The 24,113-nt window shown below is 44.1% G+C and overlaps 1 protein-coding gene across 4 annotated transcripts in view; it reads left to right on the top strand.

Moving 5' to 3' along the window:
- dnase2b (deoxyribonuclease II beta) overlaps positions 1 to 23,476 on the top strand; it is a 48,360-nt gene extending 24,884 nt beyond the window's left edge. For 3 of the 4 annotated variants that reach the window (XM_073062535.1, XM_073062534.1, XM_073062533.1), the window contains 5 exons: positions 2,110 to 2,287; positions 3,579 to 3,657; positions 20,214 to 20,375; positions 21,256 to 21,453; positions 22,112 to 23,476. In XM_073062535.1, the coding sequence (XP_072918636.1) occupies positions 2,117 to 2,287; positions 3,579 to 3,657; positions 20,214 to 20,375; positions 21,256 to 21,453; positions 22,112 to 22,449 (948 nt within the window). In that variant the 5' untranslated portion in view covers positions 2,110 to 2,116 and the 3' untranslated portion in view covers positions 22,450 to 23,476. Of the gene's footprint in view, positions 1 to 235; positions 521 to 2,109; positions 2,288 to 3,578; positions 3,658 to 20,213; positions 20,376 to 21,255; positions 21,454 to 22,111 lie in introns of those variants that run through there. The other variant, XM_073062532.1, reaches the window with a different exon arrangement.
- The last annotated feature ends 637 nt before the right edge of the window (positions 23,477 to 24,113 follow it).

Genomic DNA, 24,113 nt, shown 5'->3' with positions numbered 1-24,113 from the left:
TCAGTGAAAAACTACACACAAAGACTGGTGCAAGAGAAGACAAACAGTGCAAATTTTAAAACTAAAAGTAATAATAAATAAATACTGAGAAGATGATTTGCAGAGTCTTTGAAAGTGAGTCTGTAGGATCAGTTCAGAGTTGAGGTGAGTGAAGTTATTCGCACCAGTTCACGTGATCCTCCTCACTGTGTTCTGAAGATGTTGATCTCCGCAGGCACGTGAAAACGGCAAACGATTTCAAAGCTCAGCAGTGAGTATGAAAAGTGGAACCATTAACTCTTTGTGAAGTGATTTAGTACAGTGTCACTTCTGCTTTCATAATGACAATTCGGCAAATTGATTCCGGCTGGCGACAGCTTTCTCTGCAGGAGCGACCATCAGAGATTTAGATTGCTAATTGAGGAGCTTCCAAAATGGGGGCAGAAGTTGTTTGTTCTCTGATTTTTCTGATAACAGCTCACGTCGTTCCCAGTGTGGCTGAGATCTCCTGCAGAAATGAGTTGGGCCAAGCAGTGGATTGGTGAGTACAACCGTGGTGGCTGCACATGGAACATACGAGCTTCAAGCTCACTTCTGAGGGACTCTACAACTCATGGTTTCAGAATTCTTTATTATTATTTACACTATTTGTCTTTTTTGCACTTTGGTTGTTTGTCAGTCTTTTCTATCTACAGTTTTTCATAAGTTCCGTTGTATTTCTATATTTTCCTGTAAATGCTTGCAAATAAATGAATCTCAAGGTAGTATTTGGTCACTATACAGTTTGTGGTTCCTTAAGGTGGGTGGGGGGACAAGCTCCCACTACCTATTAAAGGCTCCCTATGGTGTTTGTCTCAAGTAGCTCTGACAACTGAATCGAGCTGCTGGCCTTCACGTGTGGCTTAGCTGCTAAGCACGGTGAAACAGTTTCTACTGACAGGAGAAGGGGCAAAGGCAGGTTAGTGGCACCTTAAAACCAATTGCTTTGGGCAGATGGGGCTCATCAGCCATGGTTGGCAGCTCATCTCGGAGAAGGAAAACTCTGATCTCAAACCTCTGCTGCATTGTGGGTATACTCACTCATGGGGAAGGCTTCAGGAGTAAATCCCATGGGAAAAATCCAGAGCTGAAATCCTTAAGGCAGTCTTACATTTAGTACAAGACTGACTGATTACTCCTGCGATGCCACTGGTGTCAAATTGTATCGGTCTCTGCTGTTCCTTTGGTGAGGGGGAGCCATTTTGTTCTTCCAGACCATGCAAGAACTTATGCTCCATTTAACCTTCATCGTGTCTTTCTATATCTTAGTATTTGGCATGAACTTTGCAGCGTAAATGGGGAATGGATGTACTCAGGGAAGAGAACAGGTGAAATGTGGAGGTTATTTCGGAAACTCTTGCACAGGGTTCTGGATAGGTCTGTCCCATTGAGTCAGGGAATGACTGGTAGGGTGAAGAAACCAAGATTGACAACAGATGAGGAAAATCTAGCCGAGGAAGAAAGATGCTTACTTAAGGTTTAGGAAGCAAGGATCAGACTCTAGGGCTCTGGAGAGTTATAAAATAAGACAAGAAGGAGCTTAAGAACTTAAGGACCTAGGAGAGCTCGGAGGAGGCATCAGAAGGACTTACTGAGTAGGACAGGGAAAAGCCCAAGGGATTCTACACATATGTGAAGAACAGGAGGATAACTAGAGTGAGGGTAGGACCAGTCAGGGACAAAAGAAGAAACGTGCCTAGAGTTGCAAGAGGTAGATTATGTCCTTGCTTCAGTACTCAACATTGACAAACGCGAGGACAATGTAAAACAGGCTAATGTGCTAGAACATGTTGACGTTAATGAAGAGCATGTGCTGGAAAAAAATTAGGGTCGATAAGTCCCCAGGGCTGCATGGGATATACCCCAGGTTACTCCAGGAAGAAGAGGAGGAGATTGCTGCCCTCTCGGTGATGATCAAGTGGGTGGGTGGGTGGGAAAAAGTGGTATGAAGTGAGAAGCTGGGCAGTGACAGATGGAAAAGGTAACTGCTGAAGAAGGAATCTGATAGGAGAGCAGAGTGGACAGTTGGAGAACGGGAAGCCGTTCCTGTGCTGTTTACTATAAATGAATTCTTTATGAATATCCTCCTAGGTTTGCCATGTACAAGCTGCCCAGGGTCATGGAACATCAATCTGTTGGGCTGGGACTGAGATATATGTACCTGGATCCATGGACTGCAGACTGGCAGCAAGGTAAATACCTTGTCAACACAACGGAGAGTGCGGTGGGGAGAACCTTGCAGCAGCTCTATGCCACCAATCAGTCAAAGGTATGTGTTAACAGTGTAGCATGATCAAACTCAAAGTTCAAAATACGTTGACTGTACTGTCAAAGTACATGTACATCTCCTTATCCTTTATCCTCCAGAGCATTCCATGGGTGTGATGGCATAGTGGTTAAAAATTAAATCCAGAATTTGAGGTCAAATCCCAAGAAGGAACTAAATTTATGTAATTAAATACATCTGGAATTTTAAAAAAATCAGACCTTCCTAATAGATACCACTGAATGATTGAAAAATCCATCTGGTCTTCAGAGATTAGATTAGATTAGCTTTGCCACATGTACATTGAAACATCCATGTAACTGTCCAAAGTAATTACAGAAAGGCATCCCGGCAGTCGGGGTTCAGCATCCGTGGGTGGCAGCTCACCTAGGAGAAGGAAAACTCTGATCTCAAACCTCCGCTGCCTTGTGGCTACACCCACTCATAGGCAAAGCTTCGGGATTAAACACCAAGGAGAAATCCAGAGCCGGAGTCCCTAGGGCTGCCCCACACTGAGTTCAACACTGACTGGCAACTCCTGCCATGCTGCTGGTACCAAACTGTGTCAGTCTCTGCCATTCCTTCAAATTCATCAGCTGTGTGGAGAGGGGGGAGCTAGGTACATGGGCAACAGTTTTCTCTCCATATTGTACTGCCCTGTTTTGGGGTTTCACTGAATGCAGCTAGGATGCAACATCCATGGTCGACCCCGATCAACAGAGGGCCTCAACCCCAGGGGGATCTGGAGTCTTTAATTTCTCCCTCCAACATGTGCTCCTCATCCTTGGCAACAATGAAGTTCACTTGCCACTTACACACCCGATTTGTTGCCTTGCTGTGTCAGTAGGTCTCTATCTTACCTGCTCATCAAAAGCCACTTCCCCCTGCTAGGGATTAGCCCGTTTAAGAACATTGCAGTCCCTCCCACAGGCTGATGCCAGCTGATGACGTCATGGCGCAGGAAGAATATAAATCTAGTGCACTGAAAGCACCTGGCTATGTTTTGCACTCTGGGCACTGTGGACCAGGTTGTGGATGGTGCCATGGAAACAGTGGAGGTGTGCTGCAGCAAGAGGGACCCAGGCGCACATTTTAGAAAAGTCTTTGTAACTGAGTGTAACTTGAATGGTTTACTGAATGCTTAGTGTTTTTCTTGTCCTATAAATAAATGGGTTACTTACCCAAGGGTGTCCAATCCTGATTTCACACAACGATTGTCCAGTTATACCCGTGCAGTTTTAAGGAACGCTTTGCTTGGTTCAGTGCCTGTCATCATTTTTTTCCTTGGAAACAGGTCAACGACCACGCTTATTTTATCTACAATGATGCTCCGCCATCGATGCCTTACGACATGTTCCATGGACACACAAAAGGTAACTAAATTAAAGATTAAAGATTAGCTCTGCTTGTCACATCTACGTCGAGACATGCAGTGAAATGAGTTGTTTGCATCAACGACTGGCACAGTCAGAGGATTGTGCTGGGGGCAGCCCACAAGAGTTGCCAACTTACTAACCCTAATCCGTACATCTTTGGAATATGGGAGGAAACTGGAGCACCTGGAGGAAACCCACATGTTACGGGAAGAACGTACAGACTCCTGACAGACAGTGGCAGGGATCGAACCCTGACTGGTGATTGCTGGTGTTGTAAAGCATAACGCTAACTGCTCTGCTACTGTGCAGGCCCTTTATTGGATTAGAGAGCATGTCTTATGAAGATCGTTGAGTGAGTTAGGGTTTTTCTGTTGGGAGCGATGGAGGATGAGAAGTGATTTGGTAGATGTGTATCGGATGATAAGACATGAAGACTGGTTAGCCAGAGACATTTCCCATGTTGACAATGGCCAATACCACAGGACATTGTTTTAAAATGACTGGAGAGAAGTTTAAGGGAGATGTCAGAGGTAGGTTTATTTACTGAGAAAGTGGTAAGTTCAAAGTTCCAAGTAAAGTTATTATCAAAGTACATACACATTCAGCAGCCACTCAATTAGATACCTGATACAGTGAAAACTGAGTGCATGATTGTGATCTCCTGCTGCTGCAGCCCATCCACTTCAAGGTTCGACGTGCCGTGCATTCAAAGATGCTCTTCTGCTCACCACTGTTGTAACGTGTGGTTATTTGAGTTACTGTCATCTTCCTGTCAGCTTGAACCTATTTGGCCATTCTCCTCCGACCTCTCTCATTAACAAAACATTTTCACCCACAGAACTGCTGCTCACTGCCATTTTTTTTCTTTGTTTTTCTGCACCGTTCTCAGTAAATTCTAGACAATTGTATGAGAAAATCCCAGGAGTTCAGCAATTTCTGAGATACTCAAACACTGATCTGGTACCAACAATCATTTCAGAATCAGAATCACTGTGAAATTTGTTATTATGTGGCAGCAGCACACTGCGATACATCATAATAATAATAATAAACAGTGAACTACATTAAGTATATATATATTAAAACATTAAGTTAAATAAATAGTGCAAAAGGAGAAAAATAAAGAGGTGAGGTAGTGTTCATGGGTTCAATGTCCATTCAGAAATCTGATGGCGGAGGGGAAGAAGCTGTTCCTGAATCACTGAGTGTGTGCCTTCAGGCCCCTGTACCTCCTCTTTGTTGGTAGCAATGAGAATAGGGCATGTTCTGGTGATGGGGGTCCTTAAGGAAATGCTGCCCTTTTGAGGCATTGCTCCTTGAAGATGTCCTTAATGCTGGGGAGGCTAGTGTCCATGATGGATCTGACCGACTTCACAAATTTTTGCACATTTCGATCCCTTGCCCCCCTCCCCCCATACCAAACGGTAATGCAAGCAGTCAGAATGCTTTTCGCAGTACATGTGGAGAAACTTGCGAGTAACTTTGTTGACGTGCCGCATCTCCTCCGACTCCTAATGAAGTGTAGCCATTGTTATGCCTTCTTTGTAACCGCATCGATCTGTTGGGTCCAGGTTAGATCTTCAGAGATGCTGTCACCCAGAAACTTGAAATTGCTCACTCTTTCCACTGCAGATCTCATGGTCAGAGTCATTCCTTCCCCATTCTGATGTTTGGTCTGAATAACAACTGAACTTCTTGACCATGTCTGCATGCTTTTATGCATTGAGTTGCTGCCACATGATTGGCTGATTAGATATTTGCATTAATGAGCAGTGTATGGGTGTACCTATTAAAGTGGCCAATGAGTGTATGTCACCATAAACTGCCCTGTAGACGTTTACAGTAGTTTAAAACAAATACAAAAGAATCAGTGTAAAACTGCACACAGAGTCAAAGAAAAAAACTAATGTGCAAATGCAGGAAGGGAAAAAAACATTTAAATAAGTAATAAATTTCAAGAACATGAATTGTAGAGTCCCTGAGTTGTGAATCCATAGGTTGTGGGAACAGTTGAGTGCTGAGGTGAGTGAAGTTATCCCCTCTGGTTCAGGACCCTGACGGTTGAGGGGTAATAACTGTTACTGAACTTGAGGTTCCTATACCTTCTTCTGTCCAGGTGGATAAACTGATGCACTGGGCAGTTTGACTAGCCGTTGTAAAGCCTTCCTATAGTGCTAATTATTTATTGAGATATGGCATGGATCAGGTTGTGTTGGCCCTTCGAGCCACACTGCCCAGCAACCCCCGATATACTCTAGCCTACCAACTTTGAAGTGTGGGAGGAAACCGGAATACTCGGAGGAAACCCACACAGTCACAGGGAGAACGTACAAACTCCATACAGACAGTGGTGGGAATGGAACCCGGGTCGCTGGTACTAGAAACACTGCGCTATTGAGCTGCCCCGTGCAGTGACGCAGCACGTTAGGATGCACATGTAGAAGGTGAGTATTGGTGTGCATACTCCAGCTCAGAAAGAATTTGAACATGTATTTGAATAATCTAAACAATTGTGAAAAGACATTACTTATTAACTTACTGCTGTTGACCATTGACCAGCCAATCTCATGGCCCTACCACAGATAGATACCAGGGTGACAAGAAGCAAAATCCTTGATATTTATGAGTGTAACACAGAGTTTGTTCAACACACACTGTTTTCTCCCAACAAGCTAATGTTATGGGATGAATTTGTCACTTTTAAACTTCGCTTTTGTAGTTTCCTCTTCAAGTTTGATTCAATTGTTTTGTGAATTCACCATTTGTGGCAAGCTCTCAGATCTCACGTCAGTGAGCTTGTGAGTCAAGACCACTGTTTGCCAAATAATTAAAGTTCAAAGCTCAAAGTTGAAGGTAAATTTATTATCAAAGTATATCTGTCACCAGATATAAACCTGAGATTCATTTTTTTGCAAACATTCATGACAAATACAAAAAACACAATAGAATCAGTGAAAGACCACACCCAACGGGATGGACAAACAACCGGTGTGCAAAATTCAACAAAATACGTAAATAGAAACATAGAAAACCTACACACAATACAGGCCCTTCGGCCCACAAAGTTGTCCCGAATATGTCCCTACCTTAGAAATTACTAGACTTCCCCATAGCCCTCTATTTTACTAAGCTCCATGTACCTATCCAAAAGTCTCTTAAAAGACCCTATCATATCCTCCTCCATCACCGTTGCCGGCAGCCCACTCCACACACTCACCACTCTCTGAGTAAAAAACTTACACCTGACATCTCCTCTGTACCTACTCCACAGCACCTTAAACCTGTGTCCTCTTGTGGTAGCCATTTCAGTCCTGGGAAAAAGCCTCTGACTATCCACACAATCAATGCCTCTCATCATCTTATACACCTCTATCAGGTCACCTCTCATACAAAAAGAAAGAAATAAAAAGAATTATTAATAGCAATAAATAAGTAAGCAATAAATATTAAGAATGTAGCCTTGATAAAAGTAGATGTGGAGAGGATGTTTCCTATGGTGGGAGTGTCTAAGGCCAGAGGACACATCCTCAGAGTAGAGGAGCATCATTTTAGAATGGAGATGAGGAAGTATTTCTTTAGTCTGAGTGTGGTGAATCTGTGGAATTCTTTGCCACAGGCAGCTTTATTTATATTTAAGGCAAAGGTTGATAGATTCTTGATTGGTCAGGACATGAAGAGATATGGGGAGAGGGCAGGAGATTGGGGCTGACGAAAATTGGATCAGCCTTGATGAAATAACAGAGCAGACTTGATGGGCCAAATGGTTTATTTCTGCTCCTACATCTTAAGGTCTTATTGTCTTATGAAGAGCCCTGAAGTAATTCCATAGGTTTTGGGAACAGTTCAGTGATGGGGCAAGTGAAATTGAGTGAAGTTATCCCCTCTAGTTCAAAAACCTGATGGATGAAGGGTAATAACTGTTGCTGAAAATGGTGGCGGGGGGTCCTGAGGCTTCTGTACCTCCTTCCTGATGGCAGCAGCTAAAAGAGAGCATGTCCTGAACCATGGGGATCCTTGATGATGGGTGCTGCTTTCCTGCAATATTTAAACCTAGGAACAGCACAGCTAAATTCAAGATTCAAGTTTATTTATCCAAATGCACATTGAAGCAATCAGTGAAATACATCATTTGTGCTAATGACCACCACACCCAAAGGAGCAGCCCACAATTATCCCCACATCTAGTGCCAACATAGCAAGCCCAAAATGTTCATCAGAACACAACAAACAAGAGCAAATAAAGCCCCTTTCTCCCTCCCTCCTTCCCTCCCACACACACACACGAAACCCCACGAAAGATCTCCAGCCTCCAGCAGACTTGGGCTTGAAGACTTTGGACTTCAACTTCCCAATGAAATTTAGTCTCATTCCTGAACCTAAATCAATCTTCCAATTGGTGAGAGGCCTCACACAGGGAACAGGCCTCAGCTCACACAAGGGATAAAAAATGTGCAGTATATGGCACGCTGGACTCCTTTTGGGCAGGTGGGGTTCCTTGACTGAAGTTGGTAACTCATATGGGAGAAGAAAATCTCCGCTACCTTGTGGCCATATCCACTCAAGGGAAGGGCTTTGGGAGTAAACCCCAAAGAAAAAGCCGAAGCTGGAACCTCTAATGTTGAGTTCAACGCTGACTGGCAACTCCTGCGATGCCACTGGTGCCAAACGGTATCGGTCTCTGGTGTTTCTCTGGGTTCATCATTTTCACGGAGATGGGGCACCTGCTGCGTGGGCAACAGCTGGCTCTCCCTATTGTACTGCCCTGGTTTGCAGGCTGGCTCGAGCATCGAAGCGTAGACAGCCAAGATGCAGCATCCATGGTTGACCCGACCAAAAGAGGGCTGCACAACTTGTTTCCAGGGTGGTGAGGCGAGAGGCCGGTATTGGAGTTGGTTTATTATTGTCACATATACTGAGATAGAGGAAAGTTGGTCTTGCACACTGTTCATACAGATCAGACCATTACACAGTGCATTGAGGTAGTACAACACAGAATAAAGTGTAAAAACATAGTAGCACAATCACTTACCAGCAATCACCGATCGAGGTTCAATTCCCACCCACGTTTGTAAGGAGTTTGTACGTTCTCCCTGAGACTGTGTGGGTTTCCTCTGGGTGCTCTGGTTTCCTCCCACATTCTGCCATTTCTCTCAGTCTCCTCTGCTCCAAGAAAATAAAGCCAGGCTGTCCAGCCTCCCCTTCAATAACTCAAGCCCTCTGCCTCAGGCCCATCCCTCTGAATCTCCTCTACATCCTTCCTAGCTCAAAGTCATCCTTCCTATAGCTGGGCAAACAGAATTGCACAAAACACCCCAATTGTTGTCTCACCAGCATCTTGCGTGGTTGTATTAACCAGACCAGAGAAAGAAAGCAGATGTCATTCCCTGAAAAATATTTGAGAACCAGATGGAGTTCTGTCATGAACCCAGGAATGAAAGGGTTCAAAGTTAAAAGTAAATTTAATACCAAAGTACATATGTGTCACCGTATACAACCCTGAGATTCATTTTCTTATGAGAAAGCTCAATAAATCCATAATAAAACAATAGCCATAATAGAATCAATGAAAGACCGCACTAGCTTGGGTGTTCAATGTGCAAAAGACAACAAGAAAGAAATAATAATAAAAAATAAATAACCAACAAACACCGAGAACATGAGATGAAGAGTCCTTGAAAGTGAGTCCATAGGTTGTAGAAACACGAGGAAATTAAGCCTCAATGTCAACATCCACCCTACAGGAACCCTAATTCTGCAGATGCTGGAAATTCAAACCACACACACAAAATGCTGGTGGAACATAGCAGGCCAGGCAGCATCTATAGGGAGAAGCACTGTCGACGTTTCGGGCCGAGACCCTTTGTCAGGTTGTGGGAACATTTCAGTGAAGCTAAGTGTAGTTATCCCTTTTGGATCAGGAGCCTGATGGCTGAGGGGATAATAACTTTTTCTGAACCTGGTGGTGAGAATCCTGCGACTCTCCTACTTTTTACCTGATGGCAACAGCGATAAAAGAGCATGTCCTAGGGAGTGGGGTCCCTGATGATGGTTGCTCTTTCCTGACACAACACTTCATGTAGATGTGCTCAACGGTGGGGAGGGTTTTTACCTGTGATGGACTGGGCCGTATCCATGACTTTCTGTTCAAGGCCATTGGTGTTTCTGTACAGGCTGTAAAGCAACAATATACTCTCCACTAACACATCTATAGAAGTTTGACTAAGTTTTAGATGTCATGCTGAATCTTTGCAAAATCCTAAGGAAGTGGAGCTGCTGCCGTGCTTTCTTTGTAATTGCACTTATGTGCTGAGTCCAGGACAGGTCCTCTAAAGTAATAACACTGAGGAATTTAGAGTTTCTGACCCTCTCCACCTCTGATCCTCCAATGAGGACTGGCTCATAGACTTCTGGTTTCCTCCTCCTGAAGACAATAATCAGCTCCTTGGCCTTGCTGACATTGAGTGAGAGGTTGTTGTTGTGGCACCTCTCAGACAGATTTTCAATCTTCTTCCTGTACGTTGATTTGTCACCACTTTTGAATCAGCATACGACAGTGGTACCATCGGAAACTTTGAATATGGCATTGGAGCTGTGTTTAGCCACAGTCACAGGTGTAAAGTGAGTAGAGCAGGGGACCAAACGCACAGCCTTGTGGTGCACCTGTGCTGATGGAGATCGTGGGGGAGATGTTGTTGCCAATCCAAACTGACTGGTGCTTGCAAGTGAGGAAATCAAGGAACCAATTGCACAAGGAGGTATTGAGGCCAAGGTCTTGAAGCTTATTGATTAGTTTGAGGGGATGATGGTATTGAATAAATGTATGAAGAGTGTTTGATGGCTGTGGGCATGTATTAATTGAAATTTAGAATGAGGGGTGATCTCATTGACATCTATTAGATATTGAAAGACCTAGATAGAGTGGATATGGGGAGGGTGTCTCCAGTAGTGGTGAGTCTTGGACCAGAGGCTACAGCCTTAGAATAGAGGGACATCCATTTAGAACAGAGATCTTTAGCCAGAGTATGGCTAATCTGTGAAATTCATTGCCACAGTTGGCTGTGGAGGCCAACTCATTGCATATGTTAAAAGTGGAGGTTGATAGGTTTTTGATTAGTCAGGGTGTCAAAGATTACAGGGAGACGGAGAATGGTGTTGAGAGGGATAATGATGGAATACACAGCAGACTCAATGGGCCGAATGGCCTAATTCTCTTTCTATGGTCTTGGGATATTTAAAGGAGAATCAGTGGATGTTGTGTACTTGGATTTTCAGAAGGTCTTTACAAGATGCCACACATAAGGCTGTTAAACAAGATAAGAGCCCATGGCATTACAGGGAAAAATCTGCCATGGATAAAGCAGTGTCTGAATGTTAGGAGGCAAAAGAGTGGGAATAAACAGAGCCTTTTCTGACTGGCTGCTGGCGAACAGGGGTGTTCCACGGGGGTCTGTGTTGAGACCGATCCTTTTATGTTATACTGTCTGTCAGTGACTTGGATAATGGAATTAATGTCTTTGTGGCCAAGACTGTGGAAGATCTGAAGATATCTTCCTAGGAGGGGCTGGTGATGTTGAGAAAGCAGGAAGGCTGCAGAAAAACTTAGATGGATTTAGAGATTGGAGAAAGAAGTGGCACATGGAATACAGTGTTAAGAAGCGTTTGGCCAAGAGCTTTGTTAGGAGGTATAAAAGCATAGAATACTTTCTAAACAGGGAGAAAATTCAAAACTCTGAGGTGCAAAGGGACTTGGGAGTCCTTGTGCAGGATTTCCTTAAGGTTAATTTGCAGTTTGAGTGCAATGTTAGCATTCATTTCCTGAGGATTGGAATATAAAAGCAAGGATGTAATGTTGAAGCTTTATAAGGAACTGATGAGGCCTTGCTTGGAGTATTGTGAACAGGTTTGGCCCCCCGATTTAAGAAAGGATGTGCTGACATTGGAGAGGGTTCAGAGGAAGTTCATGTGAATGATTCTGGAAGTGAAAAGCTTATTGCATGTGGAGTGATCGATGGCTCTGGGCCTGTACTTCCTGGAGTTTATAAGAATGAGGGGAGATCTCATTAAAACCTATCGTATGTTGTAAGGTCTAGATAGAATAGATGTGGAAAGGATGTTTCCTATGGTGGGGGATTTGAGGACTAGAGGGCAGACTCAGAATAGAAAGACGTCCATTTAGAACCAAGATGAGAAGGATTTTCTTTAGCCGGGGGTGGTGAATCTTTGGAATTTATTGCTACAGATGGCTGTGGAGGACAGTCATTGGGTATATTTAAAGTGGAGGTTGATAGGTTCTTGATTAGTGAGGGTGTCAGAGGTTATGGGGAGAAGGCAGGAGATTGGGGTTCAGCAGGAAATGGATCAGCTATGATGAAATGGTAGAGCAGACACAATGGACTAAATGGCCCAATTCTGCTCCTATGGCTTTGGCCTTATGATCTGATCATCTTCAAGGTCACCATTATGGACTCTGGCTGGCAGATGTATTTAATTACTTTAATTCCTCAGTGGCTCTGGTGGGATTTGAGCTCATGTTTTTGCATTACTGGTACTCTGACTTCTAGTCTAATATCCGAACCGCCATTTTACCTTACTGCTGTGCAGCAGCTCGATGAGGTACCTACAGGTTCATCTGAATACCTGCCCTTCAGTAACCTTCCAGCATAAAATCCTCCATCCATAAACACACAAAATGCTGGAGGAACTCAGCTTACCAGTAAGTTAACTGGCCCCAGCCTACCCGCCATCAAGGACATGTGTACAGAAAGGTGCCGAGAAATGGCTGTTAACATCATGAAGGATCCCACCCACCATGTTCATGGACTGTTTGTCCCATTCCCTCACTCCCATCAAGGAGAAGGCATTCACGCCAGGACCACAACACTCAAAAACTGTTTCTTTCCCCAAGCAGCAAGGCTGATCAACACATCCACCCACTAACCCACCCCTCCACACCCCCGACCACCACTACTTTATCATTTTCTGTCAATCATCTTATGTACAGACACTCCTGTGCCTAGTGTCACTTTATGGACATAAAATCAATCTATGTGTATAAGCTATCATAATATTTATATTTATTGTGTTTTTATTTTACTATTATTGTGTTCTTTATCTTATTGTGTTTTTTGTTTGTGCTGCATTGGAGTAACTGGAGTAACAATTATTTCATTCTCCTTTCCATGTGTACTGGAAATTATATAACCATATAACAATTACAGCACGGAAACAGGCCATCTGGGCCCTTCTAGTCCGTGCCGAACGCTTACTCTCACCTAGTCCCACCGATCTGCACTCAGCCCATAACCCTCCTTTCCTGTCCATATACCTATCCAATTTTACTTTAAATGACATAAATTACATTATACAACCTTGAATCTTGGACCAGACAACAGTTATGGAAGGAAATGGAAAATCAACATTTCAAGTTGAGGCTTTCCACCTGGGCTGGACAGATTTTCCTCCACAGATGTTGCCTGCCCTGCTGAGAGTCTATCATTTTGTGTATGTTGCTCCAGATCTCCAGCATCTGCAGAATCCCTTGTGACTCAATTCCTGACACTCCAAAGAGTCTGCACCATCTGCAGGGGTGTGACGGATTACCTGCTCCTTAACTGCATGAGTGTGGCTCTACCGACTCTTTCTATCTGGGAGGGAGCTAGATTAAACCCCATTCACTCCTTTGAGCTGTTACAGAACCTGTGGGAGGGAAGGAATGGCCAATATCCTGTATCCAGGCTGTTCTTTTCCTCAGTCAATTTCCCCTCCCTATCTGCAGAGTACCTCTGGCATTTTGTACATATTGCTCCAGATTTCCAGCATCTGCAGAATCTCGAGTGGCTCCGTAAGCAGTAATTTTCCATTGTTAACTATCTCACTGGATTTGTTGATTTGCTGCCAGTATTTCATTTGAAGTTTCAGTTCAACAGAGGCAAATGCGTGGTTGACATGAAGAATTCAAATACATGATTGACGTGAGGATAACCAGGGGACAGCGGGACACGGGTGGAAGCCAGTGCTGGGATCCTATTGTCTCTCTAGTGGTTGAGTGACACAAAACGTGCACCTCCAGCAGTACACAGGCACCACTCTCTGTGTAAGGAAACTTATCTCTGACGTCCCTTCCCCACTCTCCTCCAATCACTTTAAAGTTATGTCTCTTTTTTTTTAACCCTTTGCACCCTGGGAAAATCTGCATGGAAAATACAGTGCAGGTGAACAATAAGGTGCAATATTATAATAACACAGGTTGTGAGGTCAAGAGTCAAACTTATTTTTTGTTTTATTTATTTAGAGACACAGCATGGAACAGGTCATTGCGGCCCACGGTTTGCATATCTAGACAGCTAGGAGGCAGCATCCATGGTCAAATCTGACCAATAAAGGCCTCCAATCACAGGACAATTTAGATCACCAACTAACCAATTCATCTTTGGGCTGTGGGAGGAAACTGGAGCACTCGGAGGAAATCCTTGTGTTCATAGGAAGGACGAACAAAGACTCCTTACAGAGAATGCTGGAATTGAACTCCAAATGCCCTGGGCTGTAATAGGGTTATGCTAACCATTACACTACATGGTGTCCCACTAGTGGTTGACTGACCCAAAATATAAAAATAGCTTTGTAACCAAAGCTTCAAGATAAAAGGTCACACATACATCAAAATATTGAAACATAGAGTGAAATGTGTCACTTGTGCCAAATCAAATCAGTGAGGATTATTCTGGGGCAGCCCACAAATATCACCACACTTCTGGCAGCATCCTAACCAGCAAACCTAGACTTTGATTAGCTTTATTTGTCACATGCACATGTGTCATTTGTGTCAACAACCAAGACGGTCCGAGGAATTGTTTGGGGTAGCCCACTACATCGCTGTACATTCCAATGCCAACATAGCTTGTCCAAAACTCCCTAATCCTAACCCGTATGTCTCTGGAATGTGAGAGGAAACCAGAGCTTCTGGAGTAAGCCCACATGGTTAGGGGAGAACGTACAAACTCTTTACAGACAGCGGCGGAAAATGAACCCAGGGTGCTGACACTGTAAACTGTTAAGCTAACCACTGACAAGTTTAACTCCTGAACCTGTAGTGTTCGGCAGATCAATAACTGTACCACGGTGCGGCATGGTAGTGTAGTGGTTAGCACAAAGCTTTACAGTGCCAGCTACCCAGGTTCAGTTCCTGTCACTACCCGTCAGGAGTTTGTATGTTCTCCCCGTGACCACAAGGGTTTCCTCCAGGCGCTCCGGTTTCCTCCCACAGTCCAAAGACATATCAGTTGGTAGGTTCATTGGTCATTGTAAATTGTCCTGTGATTAGGCTAAGATTAAATCAGGAGTTTGCTGGGTGGCACAGCTTGAAAGGTTGGGAGGCCTAGTCTGTGCTGTAACTCAATAAATAAACTTATCACCCACAGAGGAGATCTGAAACACAGAGATTACTTACTTAGGAATCCTTGTGCAAGACTCCTCGAAGGTTAATTTGTAGGTTGAGTCTTTAGTAAAGAAGCCCAATGCAATGTTGCCATTTATTTCAAGGGGAATAGAATATAAAAGCAAGGAGATCATGCTGAGCCTTTATAAGACACTAGTCAGGCTGCACTTGGAGTATTGTCGACACTTTTTTGTCCCATACCCCAGAAAGGATGTGTTGTCATTGGAGAGAGTCCAGAGGGGGTTCACACAGATGATTCTGGGAATGAACGGGTTAACATATGAGGAGTGTTTGGCAGCCTTGGGCCTGTACTCACTGGAATTCAGAAGAATGTGGAGGAACCTCACTGAAACCTACCAAATGTTGAAAGACCTAGATAGAGTGGATGCAGAGGGGATGTTTCCTACGGTGCAGTTATCTAGAACTAGAGGGCACAGCCTCAAAGTTGAGGGATTGACCCTTTTGAACAGAGATAATGAAGAACCTTTTCAGCCAGAGAGTACTGAACCTGTGGAATGCCCTGCCACAGACTGTGGGGGGGCCAAGTATGTGGGTATATTTAAAGCAGATGTTGATAGTTTTCTGATAAGTCAGGGCATCAAAGGATATGGTGAGAAGGCAGGTGTATAGGGTTGAGTGGGATCCGGGATCAGCCATGATGGAATAGCAGAGCAGACTCAATGGGCTGAATGGCCTAATTCTGCTTCTATGTCTTACAGTCTTAAGTCTGCTTCACTATTGACTTCTGGTTGATTTGAGGAGATTTGGTACGTCACCAAAGACACTCACAAATTTCTACAGATGTACCATAGAAAGTATTCTAATTGGCTGCATTGCCATCTGGTAAGGAGGGGTCAAACTAAGCTGCAGAGAGCTGTAAACTGAGTCAGCTCCATCATGAGCACTAGTCTCTGTTGGATCCACGTCATCTTCATGGAGCGATGCCTGAAAAAGGCGGCGTCCATCATTAAGGACCCACATCACCCAAGTTAAGCCTTGTTCTCATTGCTGTCATCAGGGAGGAGGTACAGGAGCCTGAAGACATTCACTCAGTGATTCATGAACAGCTCCTTCCCCTCTGCCATCTGACTTCGGAATGGACATTGAACCCGTGGACCCTACCTTGCTACTTTTTTTAATTTATTTTTGCACTACTTATTTAATGTAACTAATTTAAGATATATACTTACTGTAATTTACAGCTTTTTTCTCCATTATTATGCATTGCAATGTACAGCTGCCACAAAGTCAATAAAGGTAACAACCTGTTGCTGATATTAAAGCTGATTCTGAATCCGATTCTAGTATTCCCTCTCAACAGGTCCCTCCATTCTAAAGGGACATCCCTCTGTTCTGGGGCTGTGCTCTCTGGTCCTGGAATCCCCACCATTGGAATTATCCTCTTTACATCCACTCTGCATCTATCCAAGCCTTTCAATAATCAACAGATTTCAATGAGATCCACCCCCCCCCCACTCATTCTTCTAATGAGCGACCATTCATTTATACTTCTTCCAATCTAGTATCTAAACCAAGAGCATCACGTACAGAAGTTAGGATGTTGTGTTGCACGTCCTCATAGAGACATCAGAAGTGGAGAGAGTGAGCAATTTCAAATTCTGGAGTGCCAATATCTCTAAGGATCTAACCTCGACCCAACATATCGATGAAGGCACGACAGCGGCTATATTTCATTAGGAGTTTGAGGAGTTGATGTGGACATCAGCCAGGTAGAATGGTGAGAAGGGTTTAAAAGGAGACAGCTTTATAGAGTGCGCGATGGAGTAGAGGGAGACAGAGTAGGAAGGCTTTGGCTCAGTAGGGCTTAGGCGTTAACGGGTCCATGCGAGGTAGGTCAATTGTGTAGATTACAGACAGGAGGTATGTGTGTGAGGCCAGTGTTCTGTGCTCGGTGGCAGATGTGGGAAGGCCTGGAGACTCCAGCCTCCTGGACGGCCACATCTGCTCCAGGTGCTTGGAGCTGCAGCTCCTTAGGGACCGTGTTAGGGAACTGGAGATGCAGCTCGATGACCTTTGTCTGGTCAGGGAGAGCAAGGAGGGGATAGAGAGGAGCTGTAGGCAGGTAGTCACACCAGAGCCTCGTGAGACAGATAAGTGGGTAACAGTCAGGAGAGGGAAGGGCAAGAGTCAGATGCTAAAGAGTACCCCTGTGGCTGTCCCCCTTAACAATAAGTACTCCTGTTTGAGTATTGTGGGAAATGGCCTACCTGGGGGAAGCAACAGTGGCTGTGCCTCTGACACAGAGTCCAGCCCTGTGGCTCCGAAGGGTAGGAAAAGGAAGAGGATGGCAGCAGTGATGGGGGACTCTGTAGTCAGGGGTTCAGACAGGCGATTCTGTGGATGCAGGAAAGAAACACGGATGGTAGTTTGCCTCCCAGGTGCCAGGATTTGTGACGGAGGAAAGGGAGGTTGGCTCACAAATAGAGAAAGTTTGGAGACAGTGCGAAAGGGAGGATAGGCAGGTGATAGAGAAGGGATGTGCTCAGTCCAATGGTTTGAGATATGTCTATTTTAAAGCGAGGAATATCATGAATACAGTGGATGAGCTTAGAGCGTGGATCAGCACTTGGAGCTATGATGTTGTGGCCATTAGAGAGACTTGGATGATGGAGGGTCAGGAATGGCTACTTCAAGTGCCAGGCTTTAGATGTTTCAGAATAGACAGGGAGGGAGGCAAAAGAGGTGGGGGCGTGGCACTGCTGATCAGAGGTAGTGTCATGGCTGCAGAAAAGGAGGAAGTCATGGAAGGGTTGTCTATGGAGTCTCTGTGGGTGGAAGTTAGGAACAGGAAAAGGTCAATAACTTTACTGGGTGTTTTTTATAGACCACCCAATAGTAATAGGGACATTGAGGAGCAGATAGGGAGACAGATTCTGAAAAGGAGTAATAATAACAGGGTTATTGTGGTGGGAGATTTTAATTTCCCAAATATTGATTGGCATCTCCCTAGAGTGAGGAGTTTAGATGGGGTGGAGTTTGTTAGGTGTGTTCAGGAAGGTTTCCTGACATAATATGTAGAGAAGCCTACAAGAGGAGAGGCTGTACTTGATCTGGTATTAGGAAATGAACCTGGTCAGGTATCAGGTCTCTCAGTGGGAGAGCATTTTGGAGATACTGATTACGATTCTATCTCCTTTTCCATAGCATTAGAGAGGGATAAGAGCAGATAAGTTAGGGAAGCGTTTAATTGGAGTAAGGGGAATTATGAGGCTATCAGGCAGGAACTTGGAAGCATAAATTGGAAACAGATGTTTTCAAGGAAATGTACTGAAGAAATGTGGCAAATGTTCAGGGGATATTTGTGTGGTGTTCTGAGTAGGTACATTCCAATGAGACAGGGAAAGGATGGGAGGGTACAGGAACCGTGGTGTACAAAGGCTGTTGTAAATCCAGTCAAGAAGAAAAGAAGAGCTTACGAAAGGTTCAAAAGAACTAGGTAAAAATAGAGACCTAAAAGATTATAAGGCTAGCAGGAAGGAGCTTAAGAAAGAAATTAGGAGAGCCAGTGGGGAAATTACCCAGGGTTACCCATAGCCCTCTATTTTTCTAAGCTCCATGTACCTATCCAGGAGCCTCTTAAAAGATCCTATTGTATCCATATTTCCATGATATTTTTCGCAGGGCAGAAATGGCTAACACGAGAGGACACAGTTTTAAGGTACTTGGAAGTAGGTACAGAGGAGATGTCAGGGGTAAATTTTTTTACAGAGAGAGTGGTGAGTGCGTGGAATGGGCTGCCGGCGACGGCGGTGGTGGAAGTGGATACGATAGGGTCTTTTAAGAGACTCCTGGACAGGTACATGGAACTTAGAAAAATAGGAGGCTATGGGTAACGCTAGGTAATTTCCAAGGTTTGGCACAGCTTTGTGGGCTGAAGGGCCTGTATTGTGCTGTAGGTTTTCTATGTTTCTATAAGATTTGGTATGTCACCAAAAACACTCACAAATTTCTACAGATGTACCATGGAGAGCATTCTAACTGGCTGCATCACCGTCTCGTATGGTGGGGGGGGGGGGGGGGTGGGGGGGATGGCTACTGCACAGGATTGAAAAGAGCTGCCAAGAATTGTAAACTTAGTCAGTTCCATTATAAGCACTAGCCTCCATAGTATCCAGGACATCTTCAGGGACTGATGCCTCAAAAAGGTGGCATCCATCATTAAGCACCCCCATCACCCGGGACATGCCCTCTTCTCATTGCTACCATCGAGGGGGGAGGTATAGACGCCTGAAGGCACACACTGAATGATTCAGGAACAGCTTCTTCCCCTTTGCCATCAGATTTCTGAATGGACAATGAACCCATGAACTTTAGCTCACAACTTTGTTATTTCTATTTTCTGCACTACTTATTTAATTTACATATACATTTTATATATATACAAATATATTTTTCATATATTTATTGTAATTCACATTTTTCCTATTATTATTATTGTAACATACACCTGCTACAAAGACAATAGATTTCACAACATATGCTGGTGATATTAAACCTGATTCTGATTTTGATTGCAGAAGTTGCTGATAAGGCTGGATTTGAAATATTGCGCTCAGTTTTGGGCACCGTGCTGTAGGAAGGGTGTCATTAACCTGGAAAGAGTGCAGAGGAGATTTATGATAATGTTACTGGTACTGAGGAATGGAGAGAAGTTGTGTAGATTGAAATATTTTCTCTGAGGACATAGAAGATTGAAGGATGATCAATCTTCTTCAAGAGGTGTATAAAATCATAGTGTTATGTTTTGTAACTTCAAAACATTCAACTGACTCAAAGGAAGACATGGGAGTCTGAAATGCGGGTCTAACTTTGTGTTTTACTTTAAGTGAGGCATGCACATATCACGTGGTAATGTGATGATGTATGTAATTCACAAGTAACCTGTAATGAATTATCTAAATGAACAAAAATGCTTAATCAAACTATACATATAAGATTTCTCAAATATTACTGAAATAATAAATTCACAACAGATAGAAAGTATGTCTTTTTCCCAGCATTGGGATATCAAGAATGGCCTAATTCTACTCCTAAGTCTTATGGTCTTTTGGAGACTGACATTTATGGTGATTAGTGCTCCACTGTCTTCTCATTACAGGGGTCCTGATGTTTGACAAAATCCAGGGATTCTGGCTGACGCACAGTGTGCCACACTTCCCTCCCAACGTCACAGATGGGTACGCTTGGCCGTCGTCTGGACGGCGAAACGGACAGACTCTTCTGTGTGTTACAATCAAATACGATCAGGTGACAAAAATCGGTAAGAAATTGCTGGCTCAAGGGATTCTGCAGAAGATGCAAATTCACACACTAAATGCTGGAGGTACTCAGCATCTATAAAGAGGAATAAACAGTCGACGTTCAGGCTGAGACCCTTCGTCATTCTGCTAGCCTTTGCCCCCTTCCTTTCCAGTCCTGATGAAGAGTCCTGGGCCCAAAGCATCAACTGTTTATTCCTCTCCATAGATGCTGCCTGACCTGCTGAGATCCTCCAGCATTTTGTGCATGGTACTCTGGCAAGGAATTATACTGTTCCTTGCTAACATGAGTCTTTTGTAACATGTTCTGGTCGCCTCATTATAGAAAGGACGCAGAGAGGGTGCAGACGATACTAACTGGATTAGAGAACATGTCCATTGAGGAAAGGTTGAGTGAACTAGGGCTTTTCTTTTTGGAGTAAAGGAGAACGTGAGGTGAGTTGATATAGAAGTTTATAGATGATAGATCAACTGACTTTTTTCCCACGACAGAAATAGAGACATTTCTCAGAGACTTTTTTCCCCATGGTGAAATAACTAGTATGAGGGAGCATAATTTTAAGGTGATTGAAAGAAAGCACAGGATGGATGTCAAAGGGAAATGTTTTATTATGCAGAGTGGAACGTGCTGCCGGGGGTGGTGGTAGAGGCAGATATATTAGGGACATTTAAGAGACTCTTAGATAAACACGTGGAAAGAACACTGAAGGAATATGTGGGAGAGAAGGTTAGAATGATTTTGGAGTAGGTTAAAAGGTTGCCACATTGTAGGCCAAAGGGCCTATGCTGTAATGTTCTGTGTTCTATGTTTTGGGGGTAATCAGATGTAAAAGCTTTCTCGGAGGTCACCCTCCTAACGGACATGACCCTCTGCCCTTGCAGGAGACCAGTTTTTATACTCGAACCCTCATGTCTACAGTTGGACTCTTCCTCGCCTCTTCCTGCCCGAGCTGTCCAAACTGCAGTTTGTGTCGAAAGGTGGCAGCACAGCTAAGTCTCCGTGGAAACGGCACACCAAACTCACATCCCTGGGGGGAGTCCAGTTCCAGAGCTTTGCAAAGTACAAGCTCTTCGGGGACGGTAAGACCAAAGTAAAAGTCAAGTTTACTGGCAGATGCACAAGTCCATGTCTGTACAGGTGCAATGAAAATCTTCCCTGCAGCAGTGTCGCAGAAACAGAGCATCAGATAAACAGCATTCACAAACAAAAGAACATAAACTAAGTTATAAATAAGATTTACAAGAATACAGTTGGTACATTAGTAAAGGTAGTTTTAGTGCAGGAATGCACAGTTAGCATCTCAGGAAATTAAGGACATAAAGAGAGCTTTTGGCACATTGGCCTTTATACAGGAGGTGGGATGTTATGTATAAGATGTAGGTGACCTAATTTGGACTATCACAAACATGACAAAATCTGCAAATGCTGGAAATCCAGAGCAATACAGACCAAATGCTGGAGACAGAACACTGACAGCATCTATGGAAAAGAGTAAACAATCAGCATTTCGGGCCAAGACCTTTCACCAGGTGAGAGTGTGGAATGAGCTGCCAGTGGAAGTGGTGGATGTGGGTTCGATTGGGTATGGAAGAGTAGGGTCCAGGTGCGGGCTGATGGGACTAGGGGGAATAATAGTTTGGCAAGAACTAGATGGGCCAAAGGTCCTGTTTCTTTGCTGTAGTGTTCTAAGATACTTTTGTGCAAACACCACATTCATTGTCGCAAGTTCTCTTTCAGATATATACACGGCATGGGCGGCTCAGTTACTGGATACGGATTTATTGTCTGAAACCTGGAACACTGGGAAGTATCAGCTGCCATCCAACTGTTCCCTCCACAGACACGTCTACAACGTCGTGAGGGTCCAATTGCCGGGGCCTGCTTCCTTCCCTTCCACCCACGACCATTCCAAGTGGTGTGTGTCCCTGCGACCCTCCGATGGGTGGGCTTGTGTCGGAGATCTCAATCGCGCTGAGGGCCAGATGTGGAGGAGCGGCGGGCTTCTCTGCACGCAGAATCCCTCGCTGTACAAAGCCTTCAGACGATCAGTGTCCCTGTACAGGAATTGCTCGTGACGCTCTGTGATGTAACGGGGAGAATTTTGAAGTCGAGGTTTAACAGCTACTTCAGAACCTGGAACATTACAGCACAGCACTGGCCCATCAGCCCACAATGTTTAGCCAACCCTTTAACCTATTCCAAGAAGAATCTAACCCTTCCCTTCTATATAACCCACCATTTTCTAACATCACAGCCTCATTTGGGAACAGCAATGTCCTTGGTGCAGGAGCCTATCTAAAACTCCCTTCAATGTCCATAATGTATCTTCCTCTACCACCATCCCTGGCAGTGTGTTCTATACACCCACTACTTTCTGTGTAAAAAACCTACCTCTGACATGCCCCACTACGCTTTCGTCCAATCACTTTAAAGTGGTTTCCCCTCATATTGGCCATTTCCATTCTAGGACAAAGTCTCCGGCTGTCTACTCTGTCCCTGCATCTTATACACCTCTATCAAATCACATCTCATTCTCTTATGTGCCAAAGAGAAAAGTCCCAGTTCACTTAATCTTTCCTGATAAAACACACACTCTAATCCAGGCAGCTTCCTGGTAAATCTCTGCTCTCTCTCTCTCTCCTTCTATTTAACCAGATCTGAACACAGTTCTCCAAGTGTGGTCTAACCAGGGTTTTATAGAGCTGCAACATTACCTCACGGCTCTTGAACTCAATCCCCCAGCTAATGAAGGCCAACACACCGTATGCATTCTTAACCACTGCACCAGCTTGCGCGGTAACTTTGAGGGATCTATGAGCGTAAACCCCAAGAACCCTCTGTTTCTCCACCTTGCGAAGAATCCCGTGATTAACCTTCAAGTTTGACCTTCCAAAGTGAATTACTTCACACTTTTCCAGATTGGACTCCATGTCCCTGCTGTTCTGTGGGCGGAAGTGAGCTTTGTGGCAGCTTTGTGAGCGTCATCCTCAGTGGCGATGAACTGTGTTCCCTTTATGGTACTTGGTTCGGGAAAAAGTTGTTCTGTTGTGTTAAGTCGAATTGTTCCCTTGATCTTCAAAAATAAATAAAGTTGCTTTGAGTTTGCAAACTGATAATGGAACAGAATTCAGTGACAGCAGAGAACTTCCCAAATTCTCCATTAACACCATCACAGGTAGATAGGGTTGTAAAGGGATCTCTTAGCAGATTGACTTTTATAAATCAGGGCATTGAAAATGGTGTTTGCTTAGTATTGTCACATGTACAAAGATACAGTGAAAAGCTCGTCCTGCGACCGTTCATACATGGACAGAGCTCTATGACTCTGAATCGTACACCACAACTGAATGAACCATGTCATCTTCACCTGTGTTCCCTTCCCAATCTGATCCTGGACCGAGAGGCTCTGAGTTCAGAGTTCAAAGTAGATTTATTACTGAAGTACATATACGTCACCATATACTACCATAAGACCATAAGACATTGGAGCAGAATTAAGCCATTCAGCCCATCAAATCTCACCTGCCACTCCATCATGGCCAATCCTGAATCCCATACATCTGCCTTCTTGTCATAACCTTTGATGGCCTGACCAATCAAGAAATTTCCGCTTTAAATATATGGACAGTTTTGACCTCCACTGCAGTCTGTGGCAGAGCATTCTACAAATTATTACCCTCTGGCTAATTCCTCTTTACTTTTATTCTAAAGGGTCACCTCGTTCTGGACACCCACACCA

The sequence above is a fragment of the Hemitrygon akajei genome, chromosome 12 (assembly GCF_048418815.1).
Source record: "Hemitrygon akajei chromosome 12, sHemAka1.3, whole genome shotgun sequence".
In the NCBI taxonomy this organism is placed as follows: Eukaryota; Metazoa; Chordata; class Chondrichthyes; order Myliobatiformes; family Dasyatidae; genus Hemitrygon; species Hemitrygon akajei.
This window is presented reverse-complemented; position numbering and strand designations above follow the sequence as displayed.